This window comes from Lactuca serriola, chromosome 5 (genome assembly GCF_051521515.1).
Source record: "Lactuca serriola cultivar US96UC23 chromosome 5, Lser_US96UC23_V15, whole genome shotgun sequence".
Taxonomy (NCBI): Eukaryota; Viridiplantae; Streptophyta; class Magnoliopsida; order Asterales; family Asteraceae; genus Lactuca; species Lactuca serriola.
Window position 1 is genome coordinate 217,177,980 of NC_136412.1, and position 12,636 is coordinate 217,190,615.

At 35.1% G+C, this 12,636-nt stretch overlaps 1 protein-coding gene across 1 annotated transcript; it reads right to left on the reverse strand.

Moving 5' to 3' along the window:
• Nucleotides 1-11,751: 11,751 nt before the first annotated feature.
• LOC145053578 (histone H3.2) lies at nt 11,752-12,352 on the reverse strand. The gene has a single exon (XM_079001642.1). It carries the CDS (start codon nt 12,273-12,275, stop codon nt 11,865-11,867), a length of 411 nt encoding a protein of 136 aa, XP_078857768.1. The 5' UTR covers nt 12,276-12,352; the 3' UTR covers nt 11,752-11,864.
• Nucleotides 12,353-12,636: the final 284 nt, after the last annotated feature.

Consider the following 12,636-nt stretch of genomic DNA (forward strand, 5'->3'; position numbering starts at 1 on the left):
TTGATTAAAAGTTTAATTTTGAAATGTTAAATTCTAAAACCCTAGTAATTTGAAAAATTCAAATCACATCCTTATGGTTTTATTAATTAATTAAAGTGTATAATTAAAAGAGATTTAATAAACCCATAAAGTTTTGGTTTACATTTAATTAAATTAAAAGTATAATTTATTAAATTATACCACCCATTGTTTTAAATGTGTAAAATACACCCTATACTAAATATAACATTAAAAGTCTAATATTATATATATATATATATATATATATATATATATATATATATATGTATGAGTAAACAGTCAGTCTTACCGTTAGTAGGCCTCATTCACGAAGTTGGTCTATAAGGGGTGTTTAAGGAAATTGCCTATAAAATGGCGATTGAATGGGTATCCACTCTTACCCACCGCACTCTTGACTAGTGGAGGGTCGTTAGCCGAACGGGTAGGATAAGACAGAAACCTTCCATTATAAGTATAATGAAGTACAAAGTAACTAAATGCTTTTTTTTAATTCCCAAATCATAGTTACTTTAGAAAAAAATGTGAAATTGTATGTTAATCCATGGAATTACACTTCGTACCATTGTCAAACGTTAGTGGAGCGTGTGTGGTTAACCATCACACTAATTTAGGGATGACACTGGTAGCGAAGGGTGGCTCGATGTTTTTCATAGATCAATGGAGCGTGTGTGGCTAACCGACACATTGATTAAGTGATAGTAGCATTGAGTGCACCACGTGATTCGTATGGTTATTCACACCTTATTTGTGATCCTCGGCATCCCAGTCACAAATAGAAGGGCATAATCGAGATTTAAACATGCCATTGAAAAGTTCAATGAATCTCAAAAGATCTAGGAGTTTCGATTCATTTAAAACTTAAAGTTCCTTTTCGTTTTTCATGGTGGAAATTGGTAAATCGTCATTTACCTACCTTCAAATATTCTGCGACTGGATTACGGCATCCCTCTTCTAGGTTGTAGAGTATTGTGTTGGATCCTAGCTTGATGTTTCATTTGGGTGTTACATCAAGAATTCTAATCAACATAACTTGAATTTTCTCCCGTTTTTGTAGATGTCTAGTTATGACAATCATGGTCTTCCCAAATCCCTTGGAACAAGTTTTCCAAATGAAGATGATATTCCGCGATATGATCGAGGAACCAGTAATTATGCTTCACTTCCTCCACCTCCTCCTATTGTTCTCCCTAACCCACAATTTCGAAGGCTTGAAAAGTTCAAGCTCACTCAAGCCCTATTGGCGATTAAGCATTAAGATGGAAAGTTTGTGTGTACACACGTCTTAGAGATGAAGTCACACATTGATAGGTTAAGGATGTTGGGTGTCGATGTCTCAGAAATAATGGTTGTTGATTGGGTTCTTTAGTCACTTCCTGAATCATATAGTGAGTTCGTTAGAGAGTACTATATGATGGATCACGACGTGACGCTCATTGATCTCACTTATTTGCTTATAGTTGCTGAATCAGCAATGATTTGGCGTGCTGGTCAAGCAAACTTGTCTGGTGAATCAAACTCCCAAACTTCAATGGACACTGGCAACATTGGAAGTCCAGAAAGAACTAAGTCTGTGATTGTCCAATGTGCTGTGCCAAATGAGTCCATTTGCTTTTATTGTCAAGAGAAGGGGCATTGGAGACGAAGTTGTCCAAACTACCTGAGAGATCTAAGAGATGGGAGAGTCAAGATGTATGGCTCTACTTCAGGTAAACTCCATTATCTAACTCTTTTAAGTTCCTATTCCAGATTCTTAATACATGATGTGATAAGATTACATTTTGATGTTTTGTAGGATCAAAGAAAAGAGAGGAAGCTTAAGGGAAAAAGTGAGCTGAATCTAATCGTGAAGAAAGTGGATTTCGATTGCATTGTTTGAAGATTGGATTTTTGAGCTACTACTTAGAGTTAGAATAGATTGTTAAGAAATATGTTATAACATAGTTTTTCAATTGAATTACATTGTAAGGACAATTTTTTTCTACAATAAAATGAATTTTGATTTTATCTTATTTATTTATCCTTGCAATGGCATGTATGAAAAATTGATGTTTGAAGGTTTCTATTATTAGCAATAATGGATTTGATTCTTAATTGTATTATTTGTGGAAATGTCAAAAGTTTACCAAATAGGGAGAGTTTCTCATCGCCCAAGTTTCAATTGGACAGAAACTTGGAATCATGCAATGTGTATTGTATGATGAATGAAAAACTTTCACATTTGGGAAATTTAGACTAATTCTTTGACAAAGTTTCAATTGAAGGACTAGGAGATCAAGTACACTAGGTTGTGCGTTGATTTAGTCCACCACAAGAGCGACAAAGATGTTCGTCATGATTTACTAAAAGTTTAGTAAATATGATTATACTTATAAGATTAAGTGTAATTATGAGTTGATTGAAAGAGTTTTAATGAATAGCAGAACGAATAAAGAAGAATCAAGTAGGCAGAAAGATAAAAGTTTCTCTATTCTAAGAAAAAGGGAGAGTACCTTTTATTGTGTTTTATGATAAGTCTTAATTATTAAGAACCATATCTCAATTGATCCTCTAAGTGAGTCTTAGTACATTTGTATGTCTAAGAAGAGGAATCGGGAATTGCGGAATTGGTTAAATCAAGAAGTCAATCATACTTCGTTCAAATATCGAATCTTAGAGTCGTACTCCAAGATTGAGAATTGAGTAACAAGTTTTAAGTAGGTTTATAACACTCATCAAATGTGGAATTTGGAAAAGGTTTTCTTATTCTTGCACATTTGAAATTGGTAAGTTGTGATGCCTTGGATAAGACAAAGACCAACTAGGACCAATTTGTGAAGTGTTTTGTCTTGATAAAAGCTACACTAACTCTTGAATATTTGTTTGTCAAGAAATGTTTCTTGATAAGAGAACCTTATATGTCAAGGAGTCAGTGGGAGTTTTTGATGTTTTGAAAAAGTTTCAAGAACAATAAACCTTATCGATCATCACTAGCACACGACTTGAGGTTTACAACCTATCGTGTTGACATTATTTTGTTTATGTGCCATTCCAATTGAGTTAATTATGCATGTGAGTTCTATGAGTTCTCATTTGAATGCATAAAGACAAAGCACCTTGATCAATGGAAAGTACATTGATATGTAAGGATAAGTTGCTAAACTACTTGGAAGACATGGTGGGCACTCGTGTTACCATAAGGCAAGAAATCAAGATTAAGAAAGTTCGGTCCATGTGAGTTTGGATTTGTCACCAACTTTGGTTTTGGAAAATTCACATGGATAGGAACTCATACACCATAAAATCTAAGTTTCATAAGATTCCCTCCTTCATGAAAATGATTGTAAGGAAATGCTTTCACTAAGAGAGATTTTAAGAAGATAGCAATTGTGAAAATTGTATTCTCAAATTTGATTATGGTTACGGCATCCCTTTCCATAGTTCGAATTGTGAGATTTGGCAATTAGTTTGAACATTTGGAACTTAGTAACATAAGTTCTGAATTGTTAATATACACATATGAGCTATCTAAGGAAAAGGTGTATAAGTTTTAGAAGCGTAGATAAAGGCTTATCGAAGCATCAAGTATTAGAAATATGAATTTAAGAAATTCAATAAGCATTGTTTTCTGGAAGTTTAGTTGTTTTCTGAATACATGTCAAAGCTAGTGGAGCATAAATGTTATGCTTGTAAGGAAATAATCATTGTGTTAGTGGGAGCATAAGTGTTGTGCTTGTATGATTATTATGGCAAGTATTGCAAGTTAGCAATATTAATTATAGAAAACAAGAGTTATACTTTGCAAAGTCGCAAGGGTTGAAAAGTCGTTTTGCTATAATTAAGGGAGAGAATATTATACTTTGTTTCAATATCTAAAGCTTAGATTGAGAAATTTTAATAAATTTAGTCAAAGGATACATAGTATGTTCTCAAATTTCGATTTTGATTACGGCATCCCTCTTCATAGTTCGAATTTTGAGAACGTGACACATAAAATATTATGGCAGAAGATTGATAAAGTATCATATCTTTATGTAAGACATTATGCATCGTGTCCCATACGCTTCGGGTATAGGATCGATTGCAAATGCTATAATATTTGACCATTCTAAAATTTTCCAAATGTCTAGCGCATTAAGAGGAAAAATGACTAGAATCGGTTTTAACTAAAATAATTATCAAAGGACGATCCAAAGTTCGCTGAGGATTGGTCGCTTGTGAGTAGTTGGAAGTATGGTATTGGATGGACCATATCGCCATTATTATGAATAGATAAGATTCTATTAAGAGCGAGTTGTCATATGGAAAATATGGAAATGTTCCAATATTGGGAGTTGGATATTGAGAGTCAATGTCTAGATTAGAAAATTTTATGCAAGAAGGAGGTTCAAAGGAATGTACTTTGAATGTGACACTTCACGTCTATGGAATTGTCTTGTAACAATTTCTGATAGAGTACTTTGTAATTTCATTGGCCAAGTCTTGGTGACTTTTGTGCTATGACTTTACGAAAGGATCATTGCATAAAATGTTAGAATCTAGCATATTCTAGTAGTGGCAAGAACCTTGTGCTCTAACACTAATGATAAGGATTGGGAATTGTGGAATGAGCATCATTGGAAAAGTTTTTCAATTGATTTATTTCACAAAGTAAGGACCATAGGATACATAGTGTGCATGCTTTGTGCATGGGACAGCTATTGTTGTAATTTGAGTAATAAGTTGATTTTCTGAAACAGTAAACGATGAATAATGAGTAATCAATATGGTGTTTAAACAAAAGTGTTTTATTTAATCCCACAAGTTTGGGGGCATATAGTATTAAGTATTATTGTTGTGTTTCAGTTTGCATGTTTTGACTTCCAGAATAACTGGGTTGTTCGAACCTCCACAGTCGGTCATACGTTGGAAGTAGGTATGAAGGAAGACTGTCATGAAAAGTCTGTAGATTGTCTGAAGAGTTTAGACATAGCACAAGTTTGTTGCAGGGTTCATGAGTGCTTTGATAAGATTAGAGTATTGGATTAAACCCACGCTCACTTAGATCACTTCACGGGTGATTAGTGAGACGATAATATTGTATATTCTTGAAACCGAGACATGTGAGTTGTTATTTGTTGGTCAGTTGCACATTGATAATAAGTAAAAGCACCAGTAACTTGGTGTTATAAAACTCATTGTTGTGTGTGATTCGATCAGTGAATGCAAGCAAGCATATGAGTCGAAGTTTATCCATTCCTTTTACCCAAAGTGAGATAAAAGCGATATATGTGGGCCCCTCGATGATTTAGTGATGACACCTAAGCGCTTGGCCAAGCCGGGACTAAGTTGATGTGTTCAATTGTAGTCTATTGTCAATCGTCATAAATCGGAAGTCGGGAAACAGTATAGAGAGAATGATTGAAATTCATGTCTTATGTCTATACGATATCCTGAGAATGGAGGAATATATAATCCCTTATCTAAAGGACACGCTATCTGATAAGATCAGAGTTGAAAGCGGCTTTTGAAAGCTACGATTGCTGATCAGGTTCTGAAGTCATACGGAAAATAGTTATTAGACTTATCCAAGTGGGAGACTATTGGATTAGTGTCTAAGTCCATAACTATTTTGGTATGTACTTGACCCGATTATGAGCATGGTCCTTTTGGGTTGCCTTCACAATAGCAATATGTAGGATGAATTAAGGAGAGAAAGGTTTAATTATGATTTATTAATATATATTATGAGAATAATATATTAAAGGAGAAATCATATTGTTCAATTAATATTAGTCAAGAATTAATTAAGAATTAATTTTGTGGCTAAAAGAAGTTAATTAAACTTAAGGGACTGGAATTGTAATTATAAGATAATTGCAAGAGTGGGCTAATGGACTCCATAGAGTGGAGTGGACGAAATTTATGGGGAAGCCCATAAGATTTCATCCATGACTCTAAAGAAAGGGATCCATGGGCTACTTAGGGCCTAAGTAGTCAAATTAGGGTTTCCTAGTTGAAAACCCTAATAGCCTACATGTATATAAAGGACCCTTAAGCCCCAAAAACGTGGACAACTCTTCCTCTAGGGTTTCTAGACGTTTTGGGCAGCCTCCTCTCTTCTCCTCTTCATCCAAGTTGCTTAGTGGTGTTTGTGACTCCATTAGAGGTGCAACACTTGAGGCACTAAGCTTTCTGAAGCCAATCAAAGCAAGGAATTGATTGTTATTGCAGTATAACAATCAAAGGTAATTACTAAACCCTTATTTGAGGTCTTATATGTTAGATCTAGGGTTTATGGCTTTGGATATTCAATTGCATGTTCATTAGACAAAAATAGATCCAAAAGCTATTAGGGTTTGCATGTACACCATAGGAATGATGTTTAGCATAAAACCCATCATGCACATTGTTGCAAGGGTAAGTGTACCTTCATGTTATGGGAATCTTGGATGAGTGATGAAGACAACTTCCAAATTAATTATTTGAACTTAGAACATAACTACGCTAGGAAATTCATGTTAGGTTCATTGGTTTCATATTCATGGATAGGAATTCATTATACCAAACAAATCTTACACAGACAAAAGATGAGTGTCATAAAATTAAGATTAGAAGTTATTAGCAAGTTTGGTATTCATGTCAATCTTGGTCAATGCAGGAGGGCTAAGAAATATACTTTCAAATTAATGGGCGGAACTCTTGTGGAACGCTATGCAAAGTTATGGCCATATGGAGAAGAGATTAGGAGATCAAATCCAGGTTCAACTGTCAAAGTTGATGTCAGCAACATGCCAAATAGGAAGAAGTACTTTAGTAAATTTTATGTTTGCTTTGATGTAGTGAAAAAATGATGGATATAGGGATGTAGGATGATAATAGGACTTGATGGATGTTTTATGAAAGGCATTTGTAAGGGATAATTACTATGTACTATTGGTAGAGATGCAAACAATTAGATTTATCCAATTGCATGAGCAGTAGTATGTGTTGAGAACAAAGAGAATTGGAAGCGGTTTTTGGATAATCTGATTGATGATTTTCAATTGCATTTAGGGAATGGGTACAACTTAATATCAGATGGGCACAAGGTATCTACTAAATTTTTATGATAGTATGTATTGATTATCTATGCTTTGTTTGTTGGTATCTAATCTTATTAAGGTTTTTTGTTATAGGGTTTAATAGAAGCTGTGAAATAGATGTTATCCTATGCAAAGCACAGACAATATAGTAGACACATAAATCAAAATTTGCATAAAAGGTATAGTAGTGCCCACTATAGTACCTTATTTTAGAGAGTTGCACGATCAACAACTGAACAATCATTCAAAACTGCAATGAGAGAGCTTGAGATGATAAATCCATATGCTCATAAGTACCTGATGGACAAAGAACCGAAGACTTGGTCATTGGCATTTTACCAAATTGGAAGATGTTGTGATGTTGTAGAGAATGGTATGTGTGAAAGCTTCAATGCCCACATAGTGGATGCTATAAAAAAGCCTTTTATCATAATTTTAGAGGAATTAAGATTGTATATGATGGAAAGATTGTACAACTTAAAGTTGAAGGGACAAGCATGGGAAATCAAGTATTCCCGAAAATAAGAGAGCTACTCAATAAACTAAAGTTCTATCAGAGAAATTACATTGTACTACCAAGTGGGTTGAATCAGTTTGAGGTGAGAGGAATTGGAGATGCATATGAGGTTGATCTGGAGATGAGAACTTGATCATGTAGGTTATGGCAACTCAATGGATATTGTTATGTCCATTCGGTTTCTAGTGTGGTGTATCTCAATGGGAATGTGGATGATTATGTGGACAAAATGTTCAATAGCACTACCTACATGAAATCATATAAGTATAGAATTGCAGGGATGAATGGGTCTAACATGTGGCCAGAAACTGAATACACACCACCATTACCCCCTATGAGTAGAAGGATGCTTGGAAGACCAACTGTTAAAAGGAAGAGGGATGTCACAAAAAATAATGGCAGAACACAAACAAAAAAGAACAAGGATTCAACAGTTACTAATTGCACCAAGAAGGTTCCCAAAATTGGAAAGGGGGTGAAGTACAGCATTTGCAAGCAACTAGGTCACAATAAAGCAACTTGTTCTGTGGGAAGACCCCAAAAACTTAATGTAAAGATGACATGGAGCAAAAAAATGTTCATGTATTACACTACTTACATTTTATTTGTATTGTACATAAAATTTAGGTTTTCATGACTTATATAACAATCTTTCACCATGTTATCTAGGTAACTGCAAATGAAGGTCAAGAACAAGAAGAAATTCAATTAACTCCAATTTAGGTACAAGTTACTCAAACACAAGTTCGGGAAGGTATCCAAGTTGAGGTGCAAGTTGAACAGGGATTAGATGATGATGGTATTGACATTTGAATATTTGTTTAATGATGTGGAAGCTGAAGATGATAATGTTCAAGTTTAAGAGGTCAATGTTGCTAATGTTCAAGTTCAAGAGGTCCCATAAGTACCACACATATATGACTTATGGAGGAGGATCAAAAGAAGAAAGTCTTAGAGAATCATGAAGTTGAAGTTAGGTAAGAGAGTGGGTGATGAGCATGATCCAGGGAATTCAAGTGAAAAAGCTCTTCTTATAGACTAGGATAGTGTTGGTACTCTTGTTTTAATATGGTTATGTTGTTGTAAGAATTGGATCCCTTGATACTTGGAAGTTTTATTTATGTAAGGTTATATTGAATTTGAAATTTATGAAAGTATGTTGCCTTATTATTACATGATACTAGGTTGGTTGCCTTATTATTGCATGCATGCACACAAATGGGTAATATGGTACATTATCATAAAATGTGCATGATATATACAGACCAAAACAATATGCTCCTCATTTTTTATTATTGCCAATTCCTGCACATAAAAAGGGAAACAAAGTGGACATAAACCGATCCACTCCTATACAATCCAACATTTATGGTCCCATGTTATTATTAAAGTAATGTGCTCCATTCCTGCACATGCAATGTACTCAGTTCCTTGTAAACAACACAGACAGTGTACTTTTGCAAGGTCCAGGAATCTAATACACACACAAACACTTTCCAATTGACAATAATATAAGGACACTTTTCAATATAATAATGTCAATAGACTTTACAAAACCATGCATTTCTAGTACAAAAGGCCTTATCATTCAGTCTTGGCAGTATTCATGAACTACATACATTACTAAAATGATCCCAAAAGTTGGTTGGAATTGTTATCATCAACCACTCATATACCAAAGCCCCTAAAAGTAAGTTGGAATTTTTATCATCAACCTAACCCTAAGACATATACAAAAACCCTCATCCCCAACTAACTTCACTTCCATAACATCCAAAGGTAAAGCACAACCACCACAAGAACTACAATCACAAGCTTCAACCTAGCAGCTACTTTGTTTGACTGACCCAGGAGCTTTTGCAGCCCCTCAACCTCATCATTCTCCTTTGATAGGAGAAACTCCAACTCTACCACTTTAATCTTACACTCATGCAATTCATATTGATCCTCTCTACTTTCCAAATGTTGCTTCATGGAGTAAATCAATGTTTTGTAGTAACCATCTTCCAACACATCATCTATCCACTCACAGAAGTTGGATTTCGTAAGCTTGGTCGGTTAATCGTTTAAACAAGCATAGGACGTAGTTATTAATCAGTAAATCTTGGTCTATTAATCAAGTTAGCAAACACAGAATGTCATAATTACTAATCAAGTAATATTCACCGTATTGTTCATGTCAGATTAATTATGGTTTTTGGAACCCTAATTTCTTGAATAAAGCTTAGATTAAGTAAAAGATTATCAACACAAAAGTAATGTGGGTCAATCAGAAGCTCACCAAGCTATTACGACAGTTAAAGAACCTCCTCCCAGGATTTCCAATGTGTCACGATGTCTGTTGCAATGAGGTTTTCTCACAGTCACATTCGGTAGGGTGATTCACGTAACCGACATTGGAACCTCGTAGCCTCAACGGAGGATGAGCAAGCCATTGGGAGATTTCTAAGTTGAACAACTTTGTTTGAATGTTCGGATGAACGAAACAATGTAACGAGAGTGTGCTATATGAGGGTATCATTTATTAGGTAGGTGATGACCGAGTTGTGACGTGGCTGAGTAGCTACAATAACGGTTTAGCTAATCTCACACACATCAGATTGCCAAGTAAGCTTCATAACCGGACAACCGTCTAAAATCGATCTAAATGGCGTTAATGACAAGTAATATGAAAGTGACCCATCCGAGACAAAGCCAAAACTTCGTTCTGCTACAGTGTCAATTTCCCTTTTATAAACAAACTTAACATTTCCAATCTTAATATTCTTAGTCATACATAAAGATTTCATATATAAGGGTAGGATATGTTATTTCTTGTATTGTGTTGGGTAGTATACATTCTTTTCTTTGCAGATTTGATCATGGTTTGAAAACCGGACCGTACCGGCCGGTTTAACCGGAAACCGGTAAGGTCACCGATTTTTTATGGCCCGAAAACCGTTTGTTTCTGAACCGGTATTAAACCGGACGGTTCGTTGAAAACCGGGTTAAACGGGACCGGTCCAACCTGCTAAGTAACTGGTTTTTTTTTAACTTTTTGTCGCTTGTCCAATAACTATCATTATATGGAGGATCAAACCAACGGAAAAGAAGCGGGTGTTTCTTTTCCCTACCGATGTGGGACAACTCCTAGTTTAGAGATAAAAGGAAATTGGCAATCTATTTATAGAAGATTAAATGGCTGTAGGTTTTACCAAGTGACCGATGTGAGATAGAAGAAATTGTTGGCAAATTAAAATAATATGTGTAGACAAGTTTCGAAACAAGGACCTCTATTTCTTTCAAATATCCTTAACTTAACCATTTAACCAAGAAGCTACATGTTAAAAAGTACGCAAGAATATATATTTGAAATATAATTATCAACAATATTCAAATCGTCATCTTAATTGTTTAGGATAATAGTTAATAATAGTTCTTTTTAATATATATATATATATATATATATATATATATATATATATATATATCCGGTTTTTCCCGTTTTTTTACCGGTTTGGTTTTCAAAACCTTAGATTTGATATTCTGAAACCCGGATATTATTCAATCCATGGGTCATTTTTGTCCCGGCTATTTATTGTGTCAACTGGTGTTCGGATCTCATAGCACACGAATTATTAGTCACACACTTAGTGTAGAACTCTCTCAAATCTCTTTCAATATATTTTGTTCTTTTTAGATTAGGCTTTCAGTTGAGTTAATCTCTGTGTAAATCACCTTCTGTTAACAGTGCAAAGTGAATCTGGAGTAAAGTTTCTTTTGTAATTTGTTTGATGTATAAACTATGAGTTTATAGTTTCTTAACACCACAATCATAATTCCCTTCAACGCATTTCATAAGCTTAACTGATTCAATCAAAACATATACATAGCCAAAAATGTTGTGAGCATAGGAACACCATCCTCAAATCCACAACAATTACCCAAGTCATAAGAACACCATCCTAAAATCCACAGCAAACAAAACAATTACTTGCTGAGCACACAATTAAGTTCATTATTTCACAGTATGTTTAAAAACATTAATGGCAACTAAGCATCCATTGCAAATGGATCTTTAGGTTTAAATTCCTCAAAATCAAGACCACAATTTGCAGATTTCTAATTCGTTAGATTTTTCAAATAGCAAATTTATCAATGTACAGGTAGTTCAACCCTGTATCCAACAGCATATAAACTTTGAAACGATTCCCAGATAATTTCAATTAGAACAAGTACAAACACAACACGATAACATGAGATTACTCCCTAACAGTTTTGCAAACAAGACATTTACAAAATCATATCTAAGCCCTCTCGCCTCTAATCCTCCTAGCCAACTGCATATCCTTAGGCATAATTGTAACCCTCTTGGCATGAATGGCACACAAATTAGTATCCTCAAACAAACCTACCAAATAAGCCTCCGAAGCCTCCTGAAGTGCAGCCACTGCGCTGCTCTGGAACCTCAAATCCGTCTTGAAATCTTGAGCAATTTCTCTCACAAGTCTCTGAAACGGAAGTTTGCGGATCAGAAGCTCGGTACTCTTCTGGTACTTACGGATTTCCCTTAGAGCGACAGTTCCTGGCCTGAATCTGTGGGGCTTCTTCACTCCTCCGGTGGCCGGTGCTGATTTCCTTGCAGCTTTTGTCGCCAATTGCTTTCTCGGAGCTTTTCCTCCAGTTGATTTGCGAGCAGTTTGCTTGGTTCTTGCCATTTTTTGTAGAGATACACGGGGATTAAGAAGCTTTTGTTCTGTGTATGCAAGACTGATTGCTGTGAGGATTTGGGGAGGAAGATATCTGTTTTTTATAATGGTTTGCCGCTGATGGGGTTTGTGGAGATTTGAAACTTTTCGGAGAGAACATCGGCGCGAACGAGATCTGTCCGTTGGATTGTTGAAGTGATAAATGGACGGCCTAGATTATGGGTTTTAAGGCGACACGGATTGCGATCCGTGTGCTTTTTTTATGTAACCGGTATGTGTTTTTAAAAAAAAAATATTAGATTATAAACTTATGTTGAATTTCGTAGAAGACATCCTTGATATTTTCAATTTGGTTGTAAAAAATGCTAAC

Bases quoted from the DNA above. Each gene is read 5' to 3' on its own strand.
- LOC145053578 (XM_079001642.1), bottom strand. From the start codon at position 12,275: ATGGCAAGAACCAAGCAAACTGCTCGCAAATCAACTGGAGGAAAAGCT.